At 51.2% G+C, this 25,379-nt stretch overlaps 1 protein-coding gene across 5 annotated transcripts in view; it reads right to left on the reverse strand.

Annotated features, from left to right (window-relative positions):
- Positions 1-25,379, reverse strand: part of PLEKHG3 (pleckstrin homology and RhoGEF domain containing G3) — a 41,235-nt gene that overhangs the window by 10,056 nt on the left and 5,800 nt on the right. For 2 of the 5 annotated variants that reach the window (XM_044232217.1, XM_044232216.1), the window contains exons 1-12: positions 10,507-10,581; positions 5,694-6,080; positions 4,478-4,575; positions 3,253-3,322; positions 2,856-2,902; positions 2,593-2,743; positions 2,357-2,488; positions 1,967-2,149; positions 1,509-1,601; positions 1,157-1,243; positions 876-909; positions 469-567 (exon numbers count right to left, since the gene is read on the reverse strand). In XM_044232217.1, the coding sequence (XP_044088152.1) occupies positions 469-567; positions 876-909; positions 1,157-1,243; positions 1,509-1,601; positions 1,967-2,149; positions 2,357-2,488; positions 2,593-2,743; positions 2,856-2,902; positions 3,253-3,322; positions 4,478-4,575; positions 5,694-6,080; positions 10,507-10,569 (1,444 nt within the window). In that variant the 5' untranslated portion in view covers positions 10,570-10,581. Of the gene's footprint in view, positions 1-468; positions 568-875; positions 910-1,156; positions 1,244-1,508; positions 1,602-1,966; positions 2,150-2,356; positions 2,489-2,592; positions 2,744-2,855; positions 2,903-3,252; positions 3,323-4,477; positions 4,576-5,693; positions 6,081-10,506; positions 10,584-25,379 lie in introns of those variants that run through there. The other 3 variants (XM_044232212.1, XM_044232213.1, XM_044232214.1) reach the window with 3 other exon arrangements.

Genomic DNA, 25,379 nt, shown 5'->3' on the forward strand with positions numbered 1-25,379 from the left:
ACCCAAAGTAAATATTTCCTGTCTGGATTTGGTGCCACTTGATGTCTAACTCATTTTTCCCCACGTCCTGCATTTGCTCTGCTCCAGAACTGGGCTGGGGATCCCCTTGACATCTGAGCGTCGCTCCTGGCTGAGTCCCAGGATCCTGAGTGCAAAGGAGCAAAGTTTTGGTCCCGGGAGAGCTAAGAAAGAGCACGGAGGCCTGAGTGAACAAGCATTCCCAGGGCCCTGGAAAAGGTGGGCTGCCCAGCCCTGGTGGGCAAGAAGGGCCTGGAAAAAAGTGCCTGCTGGAGGGTAGCACAAGCACGGGGACAGGACGTGCCACGTGGGACTGGCGGTCCTCCCTCCTGCCCTTTCCCAGGATGTCCATGGAGGAGAGAGCCAGCCCCAAATGCTGCTGCAGACAGTCCCCCTCCTGGTCAAGAGTCCTGTGGGGAAGCCACTCTGCCCACAGCGCCCTTCCCTTACCAGACTGTCGGCGCCCCTGTCGCGCGTGGGTGGACACCTCGTCCTGGGAAGACCAGGCCTTCTTCAGGCGCTCTGGGCTGCAGCGGTACCGACTGGGATCTGCACACAAGACGGACAATCAGCCTGGGCTTGGACTCTGACCACACCTTTGCTGCCTGCCCCAGCTCCAGGGGCCAGAAGATGCTGAGCTCCCTCCTCTTCCATCTTCTATTCAGAAATGGTAGGCAGTGGGAGCCCCACCGGCCAGCCAAGACTACGCCCCTGGTCTTGCAGTAGACCCCTAGCCCTTGACAGAAAGAGCTTCCCCATTCTCCCTGCTCCCTGGAACAGAAGTCTCAGGCAGAGCTTCCCACGGATCTAGAGATATGCCCAAGTAGGGAGAAAGCAGGCAGAAAGGGTACACTTACAGTAGGAATCCATTTCCAAGATGGCTTCCTTGGCCTAGAAGGAAAGGAAACACACCCAGTTACTACGTTCTACATTCATGCCTCTCTTGGCCCACCGACTTGCTCTTGCTGCACTGGGACACCCCCCAGGGCTGTGCCGAAGCCCACGGTACCCCCTGCAGTGACCCCCAGTGTCCAGTGAGGCCAACGTCCTCCAGGGATGAGGCACTGGTGGGACCCCGGAGCTGGCTGACTCTCCCTGCACCCCATCAAGGGGTAGGTGGGGCATCCCGGGAACTCACCTTCTGCGGGATGGTGGTGTGGTGGTTCTCCAGGATGAGCCTCTTGATGTGGTGAGTCCAGCTCCGTTTCTCCTCTGCTGTTTTGGCCTGAAAAGACCCAAGGGAGAGGGAGCCAGGGTTACGACCACAAGCCTGAAGCCATCCGCCATGGGCCAGTCTTCCGTCAGGGGTGCCGAGGCAGAAAGACGGCCTGTGCCGGGACCTGTGAGGTTACCTGGACTCTTCCACAAAAACCCAAGAGATGCCCAAAGGATCCCCACCTTACAGAGGGAGACCAGGAGTCCCCACACATCTACGCGAGCCGCGGTGGCAGGTGTGTCCCCAGCCCAAACCCCCCTGGCCCGGCCCTCACCTGGATGTTGTACTGCTGCTTGCTGTGCTTGTAGTGGGTGACAGTGAAGCACAGGGAGTCTCTGGTGCTTTCGATCAGCATCAGGGAGGAGCACTGGGGCAGAGGGAGCGCACAGTCAAGCACAGGAAGTGGCGGGGGCTGACCTGGGGTCCTAGCCCCTTGAGACCACCCATGCAGGTAGGGAGAGTAATCTCAGAAGGACTGGGCTGCATCCACTCCAACCCAGGGCCCATGCGGGGGTCAAGAAACGGAGCCTGCGGGCGCCTGACAGACTCGGACATTAAAGCCAGAGACTCTTGATCCCAGGGGTGTAAGTCTGAACCTCATATTGGGTGGAGAGATTACTTAAAAATAAAATCTTTGTTTTAAAAAAAGGAAAGAATGGAGCCTAGCCCACTGCAAGGGGGCTAAAGGATAAGAGGGCCAAGGGACAGAGGCCGTGAGAGCAGCCTGTTTACCGGGATATGACCCTTGTAGACAAAGTGATCGCCGCGCTTCTTGGTGATGAGCAGCGCTTTGTCGAAGAGGAAGAAGGTCCTCTCGTTGCGCACGCGGTGCACACGAAACGTGCCCTCCAGGACGAGCTCTCCGTAGATGGTCAGGTCTGGCCCCTTCCAGTTGATGAGCAGCGACTGGATCTCCTACAGCAGAGAAGCCCCGACCCTCAGAGTCAGGCTGCTCATGACCCTCCGGGGGCAACACGGAGCCCCAGAAACTCCTACAGACACAGCCACTGGGCACACGTAGCCACAGGCGCCCCCCAATCCCCACCAAGCCCACCGAGCCAGGAAGCCCGCCCTCGGCATTCCCCAGCCTGCCAGTCCCTCTGGCGACCAGCCCCGGAGCACCTGGAGCCGGACCGCATGCTCGTGCCTTCTCTTCATGTCATTGATGTACCAAGCCACGCAGGTCATGGTGTCGATGGCGTCCTCCACCACCTCGAAGCCATCCTCTTCTTCATCAAAATGTTTGGCAATTTCCTGCACGGAAGACAGGCACGTAGGCAGCCCAGGCTCAGGCCTGCATCCCCCCGACCCCACGGACCCCCCACCCACCCCCACGGTGTGAAGACCGGCTGGGCTACCTGCAGCAGCAGGTGGTACTTGAGGATGCGCTGCACGGGCTTCAGCAAGTAGGAGCCCAGGGGCAGAGAGTGCTGGAGGAGCTCCTGCCGCTCCCGGAAGAACTTGGCCTGCTGCTTGTCCCGCATGCACTCCGTCAGGGCGGCCACTGAGCTGGGAGTGCGGGGGAAGAGGCTGTCACCACCTGGGAAGGCCTGCATGGGAATGTGGGGTGCTCCAGGCCCACAGAATAACTCCTCCTCCCCTCTCCACCCCAATTACTCACTTGGGGTAGTTGTTGCAATACTGCGTGTAGATATCAAACTCTTGACTCTAAGAGGAGACCAAAGATGGTGATTTCTGGGAGCCTCCCATTTGACTCTAAACCTGGGTATAGCAAAGACATGGCCCTGACCCCCTCCCCACCCCCGTGAACACACTCTGCCCCCTATTCCCTGAACACCTGCAGACCCATCCTGGGACCCATCTGTCTGGGCCATCTCATTCATCTAGTAGCCGCTGGCTCTAGGCCAGAATGCCCTTCCCATTTGAGGCAGGGCACCTTGCACTTCCCCTGGACAGAGGCCTCCAGGACTCACACACCCTCTTAAGCTGGGCACTGTTGTGTCTCGGAGCCCCCAGCAAGGCAGGACAAGAGGCAAGGACCCAGCAGCCCCTCTCACCCTTTCCACAAAGCAGCTGGCCACAGCCACAGGGTCACTGTTGCAGCTGTCCAGGTCTCGGAGTAGCTGGCTGGAGGACAGAAGAGTGCTCATCAGACCCTGGACGGCACACAGCCTCCACTGCTTCCCACATGCCCCTCCCCGGCCTCCCGGTGCCCAGATACACAGCCAGCCCCTGGTGTCATGCCAAAGAGTCCGGGCGTCCATCCTCAGAGTGAGCCCCGCCCAGGCCAGCAACCACACAAAGTACCAGGCACTGCCGCAAAGGTGGGGAGCAAAGGGCCCCCACATGCTCAGCAAGCAAGAAAAAGAGAGGGGACACCAGTACCCACCTCGGGAGGGGAGACAGCTCCTCTGCAGGCAGAAGGAGTCAAACACACAAAAGCAGAGATTAAAGGGAGAATGAGAGAGAGGGGGGACTCCCAAAGTAGCCAAAGGCTCCCAGTTCAAAAGGATGCAGAAAAGAGAAAGAAAGAGGGTGAGTCCCAGTACCCGTAGAACTTAGATGGGGCACTAGGGGAAACCCTAAACACACGGTTCCCCTGATGCCTCCCCGTCAACCCACCACTGGCCAGCCCAAGTCACCCCACACCTGCCCTCCCAGACTCTGCAGCCGGACCAGCAGGGAGCCCCTCTGGCCCCCATTAAAGGGCCCAGGGTAAGGTTCCTCCTGTCTACTGATGCTGTCCCCTCAGCCACTGCCCCTCCCAATCAGGGTCCCTTCCCTGGGGAATCTATGGGTCCAGGCAACACACGCCGAGCCTCGAGGAAGCGCTGTGCCCTGAAGCAGCCCTTCACTGGGCCACGCTCAGCCTCCCCCATCACATTCTGTCTGGCCTATCATTCTCCTAATGGGTAAGATCACCCTCAGGGAGACCTGACTTTCCATGGGGTCAGCAGGAAGGTGAGGAAGAAATGAAGAGATGTGCAAATGGGGGTAAAGATGCAAGACAGAGAGGGGCCACAAAGGTAGAGAGAAGAGCATCGTCACGTGCCAGAGGCCAGCAGTTCCCTGAGGGGGCACATGTCCCACACGCCCTCTACCACAGGGTGCTAACTAACCCCCTGTACAGGGAGGGACCACCATCACGCACCCCAGCGATCAGGCTCCAGGCCCCCATGTCACAGCCCAGGAGACTACAGACATCCAGGGCTCCTCCTCCGGCCTCCAGGCCCACATGGGCCTCACAGGCAGAACATGCTGTGTGTTAGGCCCATTCCATACCTGTTCAGTGCATAAATGTTTTCTATGTTCCCAAAGAGGGCACTAACTTGTTCCGGTTTCAGCAGCCCAGGTGTGTCGATGATCTTCAAGAGGTAGTCCTGTGTGGAGGGAGGCATTAGAACCCAGCCCATCCCGGCGCAGTCCTGTCCTCCCCAGCTACACCTAGTTCTGTCCTCCACTGACACAGCTGAGACTTCACAGACACTGCCCATTGTACTGGGCTGGACAGCTCTCCCTCCAAAATCAATATCCATTCGGAACCTCAGAAGGTTACCTAATTTGGAAATAGGGTCTCTGCAGATATAATCAGTCAAGGATCTCAGGACAAGAGAACACTGGATTTAGGGTGGGCCTTCAATCCTATGACAGGTGTCCTTATAAGAAGAAAGGACACAGATGACATGGAGAAGGCAGCAATGGGAAGATGGAGGCAGAGATCAGGATAGAACATCTACAGGCCAAGGAAATCCAAGTATTGGCAGCAACCTCCTGGTAGAAGCCAGGAGAGAGGCATGGAATGCATTCTCCCCTCAGACCTTCCAGAAGGACCCAATCCTGCCAACATCTTGATTTTCAACTTCTGGCTTCCTAAACCAACACAGAAGAAACCTCTGCGTTTCAGACCCGAGTTTGTGCTAATTTGTTACAGTAGAAACAAACACGCCTCTCTCACCAAGACCAGAGGGCTTCCTCAGCGGCAGCCACCCAGGCACCTGCCCAGGCACCGCAGGGTGAAGCACATTGTGCTGGCCCCACAAGGCGGGTGCGTCTTCATCTCACAGAGGAACCTGAGGCTCAGGCCTCACACAAGTGCCTGAGACCCCGCAGCCAGGAAACAGCAGGGCAGGGATCCGGGCACAGATGGGCAACATCTGGGCCAGTTTCCTCCCTGGGTTCCATGTCTGTGAGCACAGCGGTCCCTGCCCCTCCCCACCAACCGAGGGTCTGCAGGAGGTCCTGGCCCCAGCTCCTCATCGGATCCAAAGTCGCGAAGCAGCAGGAGTAGTCTGAGGTTACCCCCAACCCGCTGCCCTGGAGCAGGGACACGAGGCCTCCCCGCTGCTCCAAGGGAAGGCGACTTCTTCTGACGCGGCTGTCAGGGAGAACTCTCCCTCCAGGGGTGGAAGCGGGCTCCCAAGCGAGGTGGGCCACCCAGAGGAGGAGGCCAGCCCCACGGCAGCCTCGGAACCGCAGCCATAGACATGAAGGGCCTCACCTCCACAATGCTGCGCAGGTCCTGCACGTACATCCGCTCCGTCTCCACGATCTCCCGCACCACGCGGCCCAGGTAGCTGAGCTTGTGCACTGGGGCTGCTGGGGCCCGTCCGCCGAACGGGGACAGCGGCCCCCTCCCGCTCAGCCAGCTGCTGGAGCTAGTGTTGCCGTTGGGGGGATGCCGGCCACGCGGGGAGCCTGCCCCATTCTCGGCCGACGCCCCGGAGCCACTGGGCTCCTCCATGGCCCCACGGCTGTCCCGGGAGGAGCCCGATGAGGACGTGCTTGAGGTCAGGCTCACCGGTCGCTCCTGGCTGCCATCCTGGCGGAGGGAGGCAGAGACGGGCATCCTGGCATCGCTGCCTAGCAAGGGCACTCCAGGGAGGTTCTGGGCAGAACAGACACAGAATTCGATCTCAGAATCATCACAGAAACAGAAAGTGAAACGGTGGCTGCTGGGGGAGGAGGGAATGGGGAGTTTGTATTTAACAGGTACAGTTTCCATTTTGCAAGATAAGAGAAGTCCTGGACGATGGTAGTGATAGAGGAGCAATGATGTGAATGTACGTAATGCCACCGAACCACCATACACTTAAAAATGGTTAAAACAGAAATTTTATGTTTGTGTATTTCACCACAGTTTTAAACACAACAGCTGTGAATGTTGAGGAAGTCCCTTCTGTCAGACTCCACAAGTGTGCACAAGGATGCCCAAGTTACATCCCTTCCTGACTCCAACAGCTCTGGCATTCCCAGGAAGAAAGGGTGCCCGCATCCAAGGACAATAAAGGGCTCAGAAACCCAAGCCCCAGGAGAACAGAGAGGACGTCTCCACCAGAGCAGCCATCGGGGTGCCTTCAGACGAAACCCAAAGCCCAGCCCCGCTGCTCTGGCAAAGTAGTCAGCCTCTCAGAACCTACACTGGGGCCGTGTCCCCCGGGATGCAGTGACCTGCCACAGCGATGGGTCTCAACGTGGTGCCCCACACGGGGCAAGGGCTCCATAAACCAACGAGACAGTGATGATAACAACTGTCAAAAAGCACTTCCCAAGTGCTCACTTGTCGGGGCCTGTGCTGGGGTCACCAGCAGGGACAGCAGAAGACTTTGCTCCTAGGATCTAGGATGACACACGTGCCAGAGAGTAAAATTCTCCTCAGGATTATGCCATCTCCGGGGGCACCAGCAGCTGCACCACGAACAGAAACCTTCTAGATACTGACAGGGGAGGCAGAGGAGAGAATCCAAAGGCTCCCGACCAGCAGCACCCGGTAAGGCCCTGACTCAGTCAAGATTTCAACGCACAGGAAATGCCCCAGGGCTGAGCCATTGAGGAGTTTCCCTAAACTCCCTTTAGCACAGTGAGGTCAGGTAGCACAGGAGGCAGGAAACTGCTCCCAGGTAAGGCAAACACAGACTCATGTGGACTTCAATCCCTGGGCAGGTGGGGCTGTTCACAGGTAGGCCCACCTGGAAAACCCTAGAGCAGTAAGTCTAGGAGGGGCTAAAGCCTCAGGGAAGGACAGGAACACTGGACCCCAACTCCAGAAGACCACGGCTCACACCACCCCTTTCCAGAATGTGTATCTCATTGCTGTCTGCACAAGGAACAGAGTTCCAGAGTATCACCCTCACTTGCACTGCCCCAAAGCCTTCCACCACTAGTTCTAGGGCTCAGAAATTGCTAGACCACAGGCTACAGCTACAAGAAGGATCTAGGTGCCATCACTCCAGGAATCTTGAATTTCCCCCTGCTTTTCTGTGCCTCTGCCCAAACCTGGAACCAGTGCCCTGGCTGTGCCAGCACCCCTGGGCCCTGGGCCCTGGCTTTTGCAAATATTCTCTCTGCCTGGACATTACTCCCAAGTCCCCACGCACCACACCCCCCACCCCATCTATCCCAAACCATACTCGCCCCCAACCCCTGTCACTTATGCCCAATCCTTAGGTTTCAGATTAGAAGCCAGTCCCCAGAAAACAAACCTGGATGCCCCCTTCTACATACTCTTAGGCACCGCAGGATTACCCCGACCACTCCCTCTGTGACTGTGACTAGTTTGAGATCCCCTGCCCTAGACTCTAAGTGATCCGAGCTCAGGGGCCGTAGCGGCGATCTGGCAAAGAGACAATGGCAAACAAACTGGCACCTGTACTGAGCTCAAGTCAAGAGGCTAGCAGGACCCGCTCCAGCTCTGGGTGTGGCCACAGTGACCTCCAGGAGCTTCTCCAGCTGCAGATAAGGACACAAGGGCACACTAAAGCCAATCCTGCCTTCTCCCTCCCTTCCAGGTACAACAAAGGAGAATTAACAGGCTCATCTTGGTGAAACCCTGAGCATCTCAGACGAGAGCCCCTTGGGAAATGCAGCACTATTGCTGTTCCCTCCCTCCTCAAAAGAGTCTTTAAAATTAACCAGCTGGGCCTTTCTAAAGCACCAGCCCACAGGGTAAAGCTCTGTCATTTCTGCACAAAGAATGACAAAGATCCAAACTCCACCCAAGTCCTTAACCCCCAGGGCCATGCGACTCTGGAGTCCTTCAAAGCCTGCTGCAGCCGTCCCTCCCAACCCCCCAGCCGCTGGCTGTCCCATCCCCACCGGCCCCCCCACCCCCCACACACAGCTGTCCTCAGTCACAGCTGGAACAATGGGGCAGAAACTTAAGACCTAAGACCTTTCCCAGATCAAACCTGGGGTCAGTCAGCCCCTATGGGGATGCTAAGTCCCAGATGGATTTCACAGCTGGCCAAATCAGTTTTAAAAAACCCCTCACCACTCCCTCTATACTCTCAGGGGGGCCTTCTGAGGGTCACTCTTCAGGGACCCCCATTGCCCTATGAATCCTGAAACAAAACAAGAGCATCTCTTCTCCTTGGAGAAATCTCTGGTGGAAGCAGCCATCTCCCTGAAAAGCAAGCTCACGTCATCAAAGGAGCAGCCATGCCAGCAGCAATCCCCTCATACCCAGCAGCAGCCCCCTCTGTGCCCAGCAGCCCCCACCTCCATGCCCAGCAGCCCCCTGCGGCTGAAACAAAGCATACCAGCCGAGTGCTGCAGGGTTCTAACTGCCATGACACAGCGAGTCACTTTCATCTCCTAGCAGCTCTACTAACTCAGTACTATCACTACCCCATTTTACAGATACAGAAACCTGAGGCCACAAAAGCAGCATGTGGTAGAGCCTGGATGTGTACTTGGGCACACAAGCCCCAGTGTTCCCACTCCCCTGCCTGCTGTCTCCCTAACGGATTTCACACAAGCCAGGGCCAGAGGCAAACGATTAGTCACAGGCCTGGATGCTACGGCCTTGCCTCAGCCTAAGCCATAAGGGACTTATTAAGTCTTCAAAGATCACGGCTTTTAACATGATACTTCATTTTATCCTATGACAGCCATGGAGACAGTAAAGGAATGAAAGTAAAGACTCCTCATAGCCATTTCTAGACCTGCTACTCTACATCTGGCAATTTACCCTCCTGCTGGAACAACATGGTAAAATACAGATTCCAGGTAAAAGGATCGCAGGTCATGGAAAAGGGAAAAAGCATGAGGTCACTGAGGTCACCAGGACCGGACTATAATTCCCCGCATGAGACAAGCTCTGCAGGGATCAGGAGACCCAGGACCACAAGGCTCTCTAGGACAAGAGAAATCCTGGAAAAGAATGAAAAGACACAAAAGGGAGGATGACAAGCATGTAGAGCAGGGAGAGCAAACAAGGCAGAATCTGGGGGTGGGAGGCTCTTAGCAGAGCCATGGCACTCAATCTGAGCGCACTCTGGTCCTAAAAGCCTAAGCCCAACCATTACTCTGTGTGTAGTTCAGACTCCCAGAGAGACAGCACCTGCATCTGCCCACATGCCCCAGCCAGAGGCAACCTTTCCTTCCTCTCCACTGAGTATCACCCCAAACTGCAAGGTTCACCTCAAAGCCATGACTGCAACTTAGGTCTTCAGACGCATCCGGAAGACACAGTCTGGCTGGGGAAGTGGGAGCCTAAAGGAGACAGGCAGAGAGCCGCCTAACCCTCAAACCAGATGCCCACACCTTCCTTCTCCTACCGCACCCAGTCTCCAGTTTCCCGAAGTCTCCCCCTGCCATGACCTCTTCCATCTCTCAACATGAGTCAGTCCAATCATCAATCAGTGAATCAGTCTTCTAGAAAACTTGGTATCTCCAGTCCCACACCTGTGATGGTCCCCTAAGCCCTTCTTTTTGATGGACCGAAGAAGTAGCTCAGATAAACATGGCGGGGGGGGGGGGGTCCCGGAGAGGAAGGATTCTTTTTTTTTAACTCTCTCTCTATATGAACACAATCCACACCCTTCCTCTGCCCACACCTCCCCAGGTTATTGGCCCTCCCTTCTGAGTAGCTTCTCCGAATGTCCCCAGGCAGAGAGGCAGGCTGCAGCAGGCCCCTTGGATTCCCACAACAGATGACAGGGGTCAAGTCTCACATCCTTCTCCTCCTCATGAGGCCTCAGCCCCATGCCCCAACCTAACCCAGACTCATGCTTCCAACAGAAAAAAATTACAAAACCCATTATTAGCCCTCATGTTCTGTCCTCAGGCCTCTGGTCACTGAGGCAAAAGGACCCTGCTCCCCGACCACCAACTTGAGAAAAGATGGTCCCGGGGTGCCTGGGTGACTCTGTTGGTTAAGTGGCCAACTCTTGATCTCAGCTTAGGTCTTGATCTCAGGGTCCTGAGTTCAAGCCCCAAGTGGGCTCCATGCCCAGTGTGGAGCCTACCAAAAAAAAGGGGGGGGGCAAAGGAAAGGAACAAAGAAAGAAAAGATGGTCCCACGGGGCACTCACCTGGAACCCTCCAGAGAACCTCTCCTTTTCTGGCCCTGGGGAATCCCCAGGACTCAGCAACATTCCCTTCTGGTCCTCCCTCCCTGGCCAGCGGGCTGCTGAGGAGAAAGCAGGAGAAGGAGGGGGCACTCACCGGACAACCCTCTTTGTGGGTCAACTCTGGAGACGCCCCAGAAAACAGGCTGCTTCAGAGAGGCTGGCTCCAGGTGCGGAGGAGGCTGATGTCATCCTTTCACCTTCCGCCCCTCACCACCCCACCCCCCAGCAGCGGAAGCCTGACACACCTGTCCTAGAGGCAGGCAGAGAAAGAGCAGGGCACTCTCCCAGAGGCAGCTGCTCCAACACGGGCCAGCCTGCACACCTCCCCAGGGGCTCCTTTCATCTCTCAAATGCACCTCCTACCCAGTCCAAAGGCTCTCCAAACCTGGCCGGCCAGCCAGCCGCCTTGGACCTTCCCCAGAAGGATGACCCCCGAGTCCTGTGTTAGGACGTCCACAGAAAGGGTACCAGAAGGAAGCAACAGAGGAGAGCTGCAGCCTCTCCAGACAAGCACGGCAGGAACAAGGGGAACGGCCGCAGAGATCTCACGCCAGGGCGCAGAGCTCACTCAGCTGTGCTGTCACCCACGGCCCAGCACCGCCCCACGCCTGGCTCTTGCCTGTCTCTTCCTGCGGCTCCCCCTCTACCACAGGTGTGGGGGACCACCTCTCACCACAGCCACAGGGGCTTTCCGTGGGACAGGAGGATCCCTGAGAGGGTCTGGGTCATTGTCCCTTGCCGGAGCAGCTTCCTCACTCGGGTCCCTCCCACCCCTCCCCAGAGACTCAGGGGCTCTAAGCACCCTAAGGCAGGACAAGGGAAGGCTCCCTGGGGAATGACTGTGTTCGATATGTTCCATGTGAGCAACGTGACTATCACAGAGGCTGTGCAAACAGTGTCATCAGGGTTTCTGGGCCACAAACCCAGGCCAGCTGGTTCAAAAGTCATTTCCCCTCACGAATTTATACTCCCTCGTGAATTCCTTTTCCCACCAACCCAGAACAGCAGGAGCCACCAAGTGTGGCTGGGTCTTTGAAGCAGGACTTCAGCTGCTGGGAAGGAAAGGGGATCGTGGCTGCCAATGGAGCCTTCCCACCTGAATTCTGGGAGGAAGTCTGGGCCTATAGACTAAAGTCCAGAAAACTTCCTCAGCCTGGCCTTGGAAGGGAAGCAAAGGCCCTGGCATCTCGTCTCAGTGGGAGGACCACCCACCCGTGCCTCACTAACCCCACCACCTCCTAGCCCCGACATTTTCTCATGTGGTTTCTCAGAGCTGGGATGTGTCCCAGATCATCTCTCCCTACACGAATTCAGTCAGATAACCTCCTTCAGAAAGGCCTCCTCAACCACTTCTAGAGCATCCAACACACATACTACTGTAGACTTCACCCCTCCCCAATGCCCCCCCCAAAGAATAAGCACACCCTAATCGTCCCTGGATATAAAGATCCTATGGCTGTTTTATATGACAAAAGAGACTGTGCATATGTGATCAAGTCAAGGATCTTGGGATGGGGAGACTATCCTTAGGATCCCTGGGTGAGCCTAATGCAATCCCAAGGGTCCTTACAAGAGGGATACAGGAGTCAGAAGTTGATGTGACAACAAAAGCAGAGGGACAGACAGAAAGAGGCTGCAGCTTTGCAGATAGAGGAAAGGGACCACCAGCAAAGGATCTGGACGGCTTCCGAAGGCTGGGAAGGGAGAGGAAACAAATCCTGGAGCCTCCAGAAGTAACAGAGCCATGTGGATCCAGATTCAGTTCTGATCTCCAGAACTGTAAGAGCAAATACATACTGTTTCAAGCCACGAAGCTTGTGGGGTTTGTTACAACAGCCAGAGGACACTAATACGCACTTCCCTTAACTCAAGTGACCCTGAGGACCACTTCAATTGCTGCAGGACTGTGCAGCAGCACCTTTCACTGGTCCCACGGTCTGGTGAAAGAGAAACAGTGGTCAAAACCAAGGGCTGGGCCAGATCCTCCCAGACTAACGCATTTCCACATTAGTCACTACCAGGAGGTTTCCAGTCTGCCAAGGTACCCAGGAACAGGGACTGCTCATTCAACCTAGCAATCCTGTCCTACTTGGCCCCAGACAAGGGACTAGAGCAGAGGCATAGCTGCCTTGCTGTCACGCCACATACCAAGTGACCAGCCACAAAAAACTGAGAGGAAGGGAAAAGTGGCCAAGGAGCCACTTTGGAATTTTTAGAAATGACTATAACAAGGGCCCCCTACAAATAGCCCAGAAAAAGCTGTCTACCAGGATGTTTTATATGCATACATACTAAAGGCCAATGAGAGCAATCACTACCACTCACAGCCAGGGTAAGTCAACAGAAATAACACAATGTCCCCAGAAGATGGAGCAGCTAAAGCTGGGGCTAGAAATCACAGACGAATTTGGTGTCCCAGAGGCCCCACCTCTCTCTCACTAGACACAAAAGCCCTGGGACCCCCACTCCTTACCAGCAAACTTCAGGAGCCTCTCCCTGCAAATCAGCCCTCTTGTCCCCATGGCGGGGCCAGGGCAGGAGCTGCTGGTTTTGGAGCCTCTCAGCTGGAGTGGGGGCGGGGAGGAAATTTGAGCCAACACCTTCAACAGTTGCAGCATTTACGGTTCCATCACGTTCAAAGGCCCTGGAGAATCTCGGCAGGAAGCAAGTGGGAACAGAGGGGTCCCACCAGGACCCTCTAGGTCCCTAGCAGAGGAGGAGAGAGAAGCGCACACACGTGTGCCCAGGAGTCTGCAAAGCAGAGGTTATGCACACTAAACGGTTCCACAGGCTCCACAGCCAGGCAGATCTGGTCTAAAACCCAACGACTCCACCTGGCTGGCCCTGTGTGGACTTGGGCAAGCCACCTCACCTTTCGGAGCTTCAAGTTCCTCATCTGCAAAATGAGAACAAAAGCACCCACCTGACTGGTACCCGAAATGGAGAAGATGCGAGTCAAGATCTGCCACAGTAAAGCCACCCTAAGTGGCAGGATGACAAGGACGGAGAAGTTATTATTTGTTCCACAAGCACTGGGGCCAAGTGCTTTTTTTTTTTTTTTCCTGATTTGTGCCTATAATTTTTACCCACATCTCACATGAAGAATAAAGATAAAAGTTCAGCTTGGTGAACTGGCATGACCTAATCCTCCCCACCAGCCATCCAACATGTACAATCCCAACGCGGACTCGAACCATGATCTTACGCGGGAAAATATAAGCAATTCGGCTGGAAAGGCAGAATCTGATATCCATGGCCAACAAATGGGCAAAGCAGAAGATGAAGTCTAAGTGAGCCAGAGCCCTTTGTTGCAGCAGGCAGGCCACATTCCTCAGGGCTCCACAGGGAAAGACAACATGTCCTGCTAGGAGCTGAAGAGGAACAGAAAGACAGAGGACAACAGGGGCAAGCAGGAACAGAAAACTACAGGAAAGGGAAGGTAGCAAAGGCACAAATAAGTGACCAGTCACAACCATCCCCGACACTAACCCTTGTGTTTTAAAGAAAAAACAAAATCCAGCTGCAAGGTGGACATGTGAAGAACCAGGATATAAGACAAAAACTCAAGGTACTGGGAAAAGCCTTGCTGCTCACCCATTTCCTAAATCACATGAATATCAAAGGCGGGGAGAAGCGCAAATGACACAGTAAGCATGAGTGAGCCCCAGGACTCCAGCTCTGCTGTTGGGGGTGGGGGATTGATGAAGGAGCAAGGCAGTAAGCCGTCTTCGCCGCAGCAGATGAGCGCGCCCACCATCTCATGTAGGGAGAACAGTCCCCGCCCTGCCTAGGCCGTGAGCTGCAGAATTCACTGGACAAGTATTTTCAAGCACTCACTTTGCACAAAGACACTATGGCAGCTTTGTGGGAGACAGAGATGAATCACATACAGAGCTCACACTCTTGAGGGTTGATCCTCTCTCTGGAGAAGCAAGACAAGTGCCCCAATAACAAAAGGAGTGGAGAGTGGGGTCGTGGGCAGTCTGGGGGTTCAAGGCTGCCTCCAGTCTGGCAATTCGTTCCACGCTTCTGAGCATGATGCTAGGCCCTGGGGATAATGAAATGAGTAAGACATTGTCCCTGTCTTTGAGGAACCGAATTCTAGAAGGAAAAAGAGCCCTATAAACAAATTCTCTGCCAGGCAACGCCTTCAGTGCTATACAGATGTAAAAATACAGAAACTGTGCTGGCAGAAGAGGGAGTAGCTGGTACTACCTGGGGCATCTGGGAAGCTTTAAAGGAGGTGAGGCTTCAGCTGAGCCTTGGAATGAATAAGCTTGTACTTGCCAAGTGATGAAGAAATGAGAGGGTCCCAGGGGCAAAGGCAGCAGCATGGGAGAGTTCAGTCCTAAAAGGCCCAGGACCTCCCAAGGACCCGGGGTAGCTGGCAGCAAGAGGCCAGGCTGGAGGGCATCGGACAGACTAGAGAACACATGGGCAGTAGTTCTGTGGGAAGGACACACCAGAGCCACACCTGAAGAAAAACTACCAACCACAGAGACTCTCGGACTGAGAGCTGAGGTGTGAGCATGGACCCCAGGAAAGCACAAACCACACATGGCTTTGGCACCAGGTGTCTGTAGAGCCAAATAAGTGCTCGGGAAGAATCCAGAGGCCCAAGAAGGTGCTGACTGTTCAGAGAGAGCATCAGGGAGGAGAAAGAGAGAATGACCCAAGGAAGCATCTGCTAGAAAGAACAAGACCTATTCCAACCCTTGTGCAGCGGCGGGGGGAGCAACTAGGATCCAAGAAAACGTGAAGAAACAAAGTTTCGTGTAAATTACATGCTTCTGACAGCAGGAAGAGAACACCGACTGTAGAAAACTGAGATCTGGGGGCTTCGCTGGAAAAAAATGTCCCACTAGGATTCCAGGCCAAAGGCTAGGGGTTGGTCAGAATACATCTCACCACCTGAGGGTTTCTTCCCTTCCCCCAAATTCTCACTTTCCCTCCCCAAGCAAATCAGAATTAGGGGACAAGGCTGCCAACAAGGCGGCTCCCCCAAACACAATTTCCTCTCTAATTCCAAGCATGACCATCCAGACCCAGAAAAGTGTGTTCGTTCACGTGAGCAAACCCCTTTTGTGAACTGCTGCCATCCATCAAACCACCCTGGCCTGCCCCACTTCTTGGGCATTACAGCAAAAGTGCACTGATGAACCCCCACCCCAATATTTTCCCCAGATGCTGATCTCGGGCCTGGTGCCTGACCCAGAGAGGTCAGACAGACTTCATAGACTCCCGTTAAGTGTCGACTCTCAAAGGTACCAGCCCTTCACATAGCAAGGCCTCACAGACTTCCCCTCACAGAACCCTCTCCCAGAGCCCAAGGCGGCCCCTTCTCCACTCTCCGCCCCACAGCACCTGCCTCCACCCCCCAGGGCCCTCACCTTCCCCTCTAAGGGGCCTCAACCAGGGAGGCCCAAGAAACTCATCCAACCAGTTCCCAGGTGGGAGAAAAGGAGATTTGTCCCTCAGCTGAGAAGTCAGGAGACCAGAACACAGTCCAGAGACGTGGCTGTCACCAAACCCCAGGTTCTCAGGTGAGGGGATGCACGTGGTGTGGAGCAGCACAGCCCAGGCAGCCCGCTCCCACTCCTGGAAAAGCAAGGCCTTGCTTCAAGGTAAAAATCCACCCAAGACAGGGCAACAGCCTGGCCCCCGCTCTCCCCACTCCTGTGGCCCAGAGCTCCGGAAGTGGTGGTGGTGGGCACAGCCCTGCCCAGCAGGGTCCAACTGGGATGACAGGGTCAGGAGAACTTCCTTTCACTTGCTGTCCTGCCACCACTTGATTTTATCCAAACTAAATAAATGGATTCTGGGAAAAATAAACTTCAGGAAGAGAGTTAGAGATTAACTCTGATTTTCCCAGCGTGTGTGCACTTTGGTGCTGGTCCCTCCAACAGCAGCCCCTTCTCTAAACCACCCAACGCTGCATGTTCAGAAACCAGAAGGGCCTCCGAAACCCCAGCAGATTTGCCCGCAGTCTCCTCTAAAAAGGAACCCTGGATTATCTCACTCTCACCCAGCCACAACTGACCAATCCACTAGAAGAAAGCAGGGCAGGAGAGGAGGAAAAACAAAAACAGGTCTCCTATACCTGCATCCATGGGGTTCCTCAGTTTCTGAACCCCCAAGGGAGAAACCTACCTTTTGACCCCAAACCTGTGGCTGGCCAGGTTATAAACTCACGAGAGAGTTTTTAAAGGCCTGGAGGCCCAGAGCTCAGAGTCCTCATCAGGCCCCCTTGTACTCCCCAGCCTGGCCTCGGCAGGGTACCTACCGCCTTCCTCAAAAGGGCTCCCATCGGAGCACACCGGGAGGGCCACCTGGGGCCTGGCAGCCGAGCAGTTAACAGGCTTGGGGCAAGCAGCGAGCTGCCACCAACAGCCTCGGGAATTAAAGTGCCCGCCGCCTCCTGCAAAACCTCTTCAATAAATGTCCTATTCAGAACCACTTCCGCGTGTGGGTCCTACTTGCTGCATTTCTTTCATTCCTGATTCCTGGGAGGACTCTGACAGAGGAAATGAGGCTTCTCTCCCTCATTCAGCAGGTCCCCCTGAGTGAGGACCCCCATCACATCTGGCAGGTAAGCACTGCCCCAGTGAGGACATGCAAATCTCTGAGCCATTCAACACAAGGGGACACTGACTGCAGGAAGTCAAACCCCGAAGACACTTGAACAAAGCCAGATCATTGACCAGCACAACAATACTCCATTTATGTGGCTCCTCCCCCACCCCAGGTCCTCAGCTGAAGGATATTAACCCTTGTCCTTACAAGATCGAGGAGCCAGGGGCAGGGGCAGGTGGGCAGCAGGCGGTTCACAGATCAGGAAACAGAGGTACCAGAGGCTCCCAAAATGCCAGCCTGGAATCCCAACTAGCCTGTCATCAGGCTGCACCAGGCCCTGTGCTCAACACAGTCCCTACGGAATCTCCTCCCAACAACCCCAAGGTCCAGAGCTATGTGCTCACTTACCCAAGGGCCAACAGGGACGTAGGAGGGACAGCCAGGGTTTCCTGGAATCCCAGGGCCTTAAAAGAGGCAGATGGCACTCCCTCAGCCCACTTTGTACCAATGCCCTACGGCCCTTTTTTTTTTTTTAAAGATTTTATTTATTTATTTGACAGACAGAAATCACAAGTAGGCAGAGAGGCAGGCAGGGGGGTGGGGAGCAGGCTCCCCGATGAGCAGAGAGCCAGATGCGGCTGGATCCCAGGACTCTGGGATCATGACCTGAGCGGAAGGCAGAGGCTTTAACCCACTGAGCCACCCAGGAGCCCCGCCCTCGGGCACTTTAAGTTTTACAAACTTTGCTCAAAACAAGTTCTCCCATGCAGGGCAATCTAAGGGGGCAAAATGGAGACACCTGGCAAATTATAACTCCCTTTTAGAAGCTTCTAGAAGGAATGGCTTATGTGCCCTTTCTCCACCCTGTCACTGCGAGGGATACTCATCCTCACAGCAGCTCTGTGACGAGCAAGTCCCTGAAGAGTCTTCTGTGAATGCTCTCTCTTCTTAACTCAGTTACAGCCTCCTAAGCTAAGAACCAGATCTTGTTGTACATTTTTGCCTCCATGTCTTCTGACACTCAAATGCCTATTGCTTACTTGGGGAGCTGTGCAAACACAGAAAAAGGCCGAAATAAAGCACACAGGGTGGATGGTATTTTCTGAGATCTTATGGGACAAAAAGACAAACCCAGTGGAGGCCCAGAAAAAGGTCTGGGAACAGAGAGCCAAGCTGTTCACCTCTTCTTGACTGCCTGGTCAGACCCAGACCAGCTGAGGGCTATAGAATCAAGGCTGAGATGACTTCCATCTGCAAGCAGGATTACTCCAACTCCTAACATTTACTGGCAGTATAAGCCACATGCCCAGTCATAGGAACACAGCAATACGTAAGATAAACCCTTGCTATGAGGAGCTTACCTTTCAGTGGAGAAGGACTTAAAAGGCAGACAAATGACTAAGATATTTCTGGATAGTGATAAGTGTCATAAAGAAGATAAAGCAGAGAAAAGAGTAGGGCTTTCTCTCTAATAAATAAAAATAAAATCTCTTAAAAAAAATGATGGAGGGGTGCCTGGTGGCTCAGTGGGTTAAGCCTCTGCCTTTAGCTCAGGTCATGATCTCAGGGTCCTGGGTGGAGTCCTGCTCCCTGCTCAGCGGGACTGTTTATCCCTCCACCTCTAACCCTCCCCTTGCTCAGACGCACTCCCCGGCTCTCTCTCTCAAAAATATAAAAATAAATGTTTAGGAAAAAAAAAAGGAGTAAGTGGGGGGATCGGGTGTTATTTGGTCAAGAAGTCCAGGAAGACTCTGAGGAAGTAACTCTTTAAATCTTTTTATTAACATATAATGGATTATTAGCCCCAGGGGTACAGGTCTGTGAATCACCAGGTTTACACACTTCACAGCACTCACCATAGCACATACCCTCCCCAATGTCCATAACCCCACCACCCTCTCCTGACCCCCCTCCCCCCAGCAACCCTGTTTGTTTTGTGAGATTGAGTCTCTTATGGTTTGTCTCCCTCCCGATCCCATCTTGTTTCATTCATTCTTTTCCTATCCCCCAAGCCCCCCCCACGTTGCCTCTCAACTTTGAGGAAGTAACTCTTGAGCAGAGTCCTGTTTAAGAAGCAGACAGACATGCAAAGTTCTGGAAGAGCCTTCCAACAATCCTTTCCTCTACTCTGCCTCAGCCACCCACCCACCCCTTTTATGCCCTAGATATCATCATCAACAGTAAGTGCAGACTTCCAAAACACCTTACTTTTAAGCATCCCACTCTTTGCAACCACTGAAGAGGAGTATAAACATTAATAACCATACAACAAAATAAGCCATCACAAGGGAGTAAAAAAATGGAACAAACTGTTACTCCATTAGCTAAAAGAAAAATCTGGGCACCTGGGTGGCTGAGACAATAGAGCACATGATTTGGTTTCAGCTCAGGTCATGACCTCATGGGTTGTGGGATCAAGCCTCTGGAGAGCTCCATGTTCAATAGGGAGTCTGCTTGAAGATCCTCTCGCTCTGCCCCTCCTCCTGTCTCTCTCAAATAAATAAATCTTAAAATAAAGAAATAAAGAAATTTCCCAATAAAGAAAAGCCCAGGACTAGATGGCCCCACTGGTGAATTCTACCAAATACTTAAAGGAATTAATACCAATCCTTTATAAACTCTTCTAAAAATAGAAGAGGAAGGAACACTTCCCAACTTATTCTATGAGTGTATCACCCTGAAATCAAAACCAGACAAGATATCACAAGAAAAAAGCTATAGTCTAAAATCCCTAATAAAGATGCAAAGAATCCCCAGCAAAATACTAACAAATAGAAACCAGTAATACATAAAAAGGAGTATACACTATGACCATATGAATTTATCCCAGAAATACAAGATTGGATTAACATCTAAACATTAATTAACAGAATTCAAGATATTAATAAAATACAAAACCACCTGATAATCTCAGTAGACCCAGAAGAAACATTTGACAAAATCTGATACCTTTCCACAATAAAAACACTTCGACAAACTAGGAAGAGAAGGGAACATTCCAATCCTTATAAAGAGGATCTACAAAAAACCTGCAGGAGGTGCCTGGGTAGCTCAGTCGTTAAGTGTCTGCCTTGCGCTCAGCTCAGGTCAGCTCAGGTCATGATCCTGGCGTCCTGGGATGTAGCCCCGCATCAGGCACCCTGCTCTCTGCTCGGAGGGAAGCCTGCTTCTCCCTCTCCCACTAGCCCAGCTTGTATTCCCTTTCTTTCTCCCTCTCTGTCAAATAAATAAAATCCTTTAAAAAAAAAAACAAAACTGTAAGTATTTCATACTTTTTTTTTTTTGGTACTTCATACTTAATGGAGAAAGACTGAATGCCTTTCCCCTAAGATCAGGAGCAAAACAAGGATGTCCCCTCATGTCATTTCTATTCAACACTGTACTACAGTTCTAGCCAGGGCAATTAAGCAAGAAAAAAACATAAAAGACATTCAGATTGAAAAGGAAGAAGTAAAACTATCCTTATTCACAGATGACATAATCTTATATATACAAAACCCTAGGAATTCACTATAAAACCACTCGTCCTAATGAAAGAGTTCAGCGACATGGCAGGATACAAGATCAACACACAAAAATCAATTTTATTCCTACACACTGGCAGTGAACAATCCAAAAATGAAATTAACAAAGAAAACAATACCATTTTTAAGAGCAGCAAAAAGCATAAAATACTTTGGAATACATTTAACAAGAGCAGTGTAAAACTTCTATACTGGAAACCACAAAACACTGTTGAAAGAATTAAAGATTTTAATCAATGGGACAAAATTTTATGTTCTCATCCATCAGAACACTTAACATTGTTAAACTAGCAGTATTCACCAAATCAATCTACCAGCTTAACACCATCTCTATGAAGATCTCAGCTGGGTTTTTTTTTTAATGGAAACTGACAAGCTGATCCTAAAATTTCTGTGGAAAAGCAAGAGACCCAGAATAAACAAAATGATCTTGCAAAAGACCAAAGTTGGAAAACTCACAGTTCCTGATTTCAAAACTAACTAGGAAACTGTACTTCGTAAGATCGTGTTGTGCTGGCATAAAGGCAGACATCTAGATTAACAGAACAGAATTGAGAGTACAGAAATAAAACCTCACATTTACAGCCAACTGATTTTCATCAAGGGTACCAAGATGATTCAACAGGGAAAGAACAGACTTTCAAGAAATGGTACTAGGACAACTGGATATTCATAGGCAAAAGAATGAATGTGGACGTCTAGTTCACACCATATGCAAAAATCAAGGCAAAATGTATCATGGACCTAAAGGTGAGATCTAAAACTATAAAACTCTTCCAAAAAAACCTAGGAGTAAATCTTGGTAAATCTGAGTGAGCAACAGCTTCTTAAATATTAAAATCACACGGACCGAAACAAGTAGATAAATTAGACTATATCAAAATTAAAACCAGTGTTACAAAGGGCACTATCAAGAAAGTGAAAAGACAAATCAAAAATGGGAGAAAGTAGCTATAAATCATATATCCGACAACACACTTATAACCAGAATATCTGAGGAACCTTTACAACAACAACAACAACAATAATAAAACTCAATTTTAAAATGGGCAAAGATTTGAACAGGGGTGCCTGGGTGGCTCAGTGGATTAAAGCCTCTGCCTTCAGCTTGGGTCATGATCCCAGGGTCCTGGAATGGAGCCCCACATCAGGCTCTCTGCTCAGCTAGGAGACTGCTTCCTCCTCTCTCTCTGCCTGCCTCTCTGCTTACTTGTGATCTCTGTCAAATAAATGAATAAAAAATCTTAAAAAAAAAAAAGATAAACAAAATGTAGTTTATCCATATGATGGATCATTGGGCAATAAAAAGAAAAAGAAGGGTCTGATTACATTCCACAACATGCGTAACTCGAAAACACCATGATAAGGGCAAGAAGTCATAATAAACTACGTATTTACGAACTCATTTATGTGAAATATCCAGAAGAGGCAAATGCACAGAAAGAGAAAGATGTGTGGTTGCATGGGGATGGGAGATGGGAAGAACAGGAAATGACAAATAAGGGGCAAGGGTTTCTTTTGGGGAGGATAAAAATGTTTTAGGATCAGTTCATGGTAATGGCTGCAGGACTCTGTGAATATACTAAAAACCACTAAACACTTTACATGGATGAATTTTAAGATATGTGAAATATATCTCAAAGATATAAATCAATCAAATCTGAAAAGTAGTAAGCCAGTGGGAAAAGTATAGACTATTCAATAACTAATCCTAGAAAATCTGGCTATTCCTCTGGAAAAAACCTTACAAGGGTGGGTGGTTCTCCACTTCAGCTAGACATAAAAGTCACCTGGAGCATTTCATAACCTAGCCTGGGCCCCACCCCAAGATAATTTTTATTTTATTGGTCTGATCGGAGGTGAGACTCAGACATCAGTCCTTTCTTTCTTACAGCTCTTTGTAAGGCTTTAGTGTGGAGCCAGAGTTGAGATCCGGTTTCATATAAAGAAAATACACTGCAGGTGAATTTAAAACGTAACCATGAGAAGCGAAACTTAAATTTAAAAGAAAATATTTTAATATATTTATAAAATCAGAATAGAAAAAGATTCCTTGAACAAGAGACAAAGGTACAAAGAAAAAAATCAGTAAATCTGACATTAAAATTAAAACTTCCTTATAAAAAGACATTTATTAATAGTTACGATAACTTACAGTGCTATAATGAATATAACCTACCAAAGAGCAGTTACTCAACATATATAATTACTTTAAATCAAAAAGAAAAAGGCAATAGCAATTACGGTTTGTTTTTTTAAATTTGAGAGAGAAAGAGCGCACACCAGAAGGAGCACTCACAGACAAAAGAGCCCAAGAGCAGGGAGCAGGAGAGGGAGAGATTCTCAACCAGGCTGCTCCGTGACCATGTGGCCAGATGCGGGCCAATCTCACAAACTGCTGAGATCATGACAGGAGCCAAACCCAAGTCAGACATTTAACAGACTGAGCCGCCCAGACACCCCAAGGCAAAGGCAACTCTCGGTAAAGTGCACCAGAATCTATACCAAGTGGGGGCAGGGGAGCTGGGGGACTGCAGAGCACACGTGTTTTACTCACTTAAAAACAAAAAGAAATTTTTAATGTAAAGGGCAAAGACAGAATAACATGACTCGCCAAAAAAAACAAGAAAAGTGTTCATCCCTACCTATAATCAAAGTGTTAATTTTAAAAACCCTTGCTTTAAATAATTTTTAAATACCATTTCATACCTACCAGATTTAAAGACACAGTACAAAAGTTAGTGAAACAGCAGTTCTCATATTTCTGGTAAGAACGTAACTTAGTTCCAAACCATTCTGGGACACTGTTTCACAGCGTCTTGAAAAGCACAACTTATTGCCGACACACGGGGCAGAGAAGACTGGTGCCCAGATGTTCGACGTGGTATTATTTAAAGTGGTGCAAAAATGGATGTCCATCAGTAAGGGAACTGTGACAAAATTATACAATATGTGCCACACAACAGTTAAATGAATAAATGTGATTTAAACACATCAATATGGATAAATCTAGATAACAATGTTGGGTAAAAAATTCAAGTTCAAGAAAACCACACTGAACGTGATGCTATTTATAGTCAAACTAAAAACAACCCAATACCATACATGACTTATAGACAACAGTAAAAAGTATAAAAACATGCTGCAAAGGTATAATAAACAAGATATTTAGGAGAATGTCTCTTCTGGGGAGGGAGGCCAGAGAAAGGTTTCCCCAAGAAAAAGGAAGCTTCCATTGCATGCGTAACATTCTATCTCGATGATAAATGAGAGGCAAGTATGATGATACCATGACCATTTGCCGCGACTGGATAGTGGGAACAGGGAGTCATGTCGGGGTTCCTAGGCAGGGGCAGGTCCCAGGCTCCCAGAGACTGACCCAACAACCAGCACCAAGACTGCACACCAAAGCACTCTGCGGCAGCATCCCGGACCAGAACAAAGGAACAAAGCTCCTGATGGAAAGAGGCCTGTGATGTCTGAAACTGCAGTTCCTCCCTGTTATTTTCTGGCCTCCGAAAGTGCTGCGCAGCACCCAGGAAATGCTTAAAATGCAAATGGAGTGAAAGCATTCCTGTTTCTCCTAAGGCAAGTGCCCTGTGGGGCAGCTGGCAATCTACCTGGGTGGGGCCATAACACAGTAAACCGCCCTGGCTGGATGCCCGTGGAGACTGCTGTCCAAAAAGCCACATTTTTAAGAGAGTTTTGAACCAGTCTTCAGTAAAGCTGAGTGCCTGTGCCCGGGAGTCATTCAAAAGTTCAAATCTCATTCCTGCTAAGTCTTGGCTTGGGATCCTGGACCGATTTCCAACCTCGGGTGGACTACGCTTCCTTATCTGTGGTTGGGGGTGACACCACTTATTTTGCCTTGTTGAGAGGAAGAGTGATACTAGTATCTGAGTATCAGCATTTTTGAAACTTTTCATCAATCAGGTTGGGAATCTTTTTAAAAAACACAGTAAGGGGGTGCCTGGGTGGCTCAGTGGGTTAAGCCGCTGCCTTCAGCTCAAGTCATGATCTCGGGGTCCTGGGATCGAGTCCCGCATCGGGCTCTCTGCTCGGCAGGGAGCCTGCTTCCTCCTCCTTCTCTCTCTACCTGCCTCTCTGCCTACTTTCAATCTTCCTCGGTCAAATAAATAAATAAAGTTTAAAAAAAAAAAACACAGTAAGGGCTTCCTTGCATGCCTTCCTCAACAGTCAAGGGAGCATAATTTAACCTTTTCTGGATGACTCAAGGTCACAATTACAGCAAAGCATCAATTATGAAAATGATGACCCCCTCTCCCCCAGGGCCCAGGGCCCAGGTGTGCCAGGCCATTCCTCCTAAATGAGAGACCCTGGCTTCCACCAGCATTGGCCCTTCCTGCTATTCTGACCTCTGTCCACTCTCACTGCCGACTTTCCACAACTAGGGGGTCATTTTTCCTCTCTGTGCTCACCTCTTTACTCTCTTTCCTTGGCTACTTCCTTTCAGCTGCTGGCTCGGAAAGAGGATAGCATAACGTACATATAAAAGTTAAGAGTCTGAGGGAGCTGGGCTGAATAATAATGTAGGAATCTGGCTGCTCTGAGGCTCACTGGCTAGATGCAGATAAGCGAGGCTGCAGAGAGGACAGGTCCTAAAGAGCACAGAGGTGACCACTACTGCCTTCAATGGCATAATATGGGACCTAGTATGGGACAAACTATACTCAAAACTGTATGTACACCCGCCTGTCCGCAGGGGGGCAAAGCCCA

This window comes from Neovison vison, chromosome 13, assembly GCF_020171115.1.
Source record: "Neovison vison isolate M4711 chromosome 13, ASM_NN_V1, whole genome shotgun sequence".
NCBI classification, from domain to species: Eukaryota; Metazoa; Chordata; class Mammalia; order Carnivora; family Mustelidae; genus Neogale; species Neogale vison.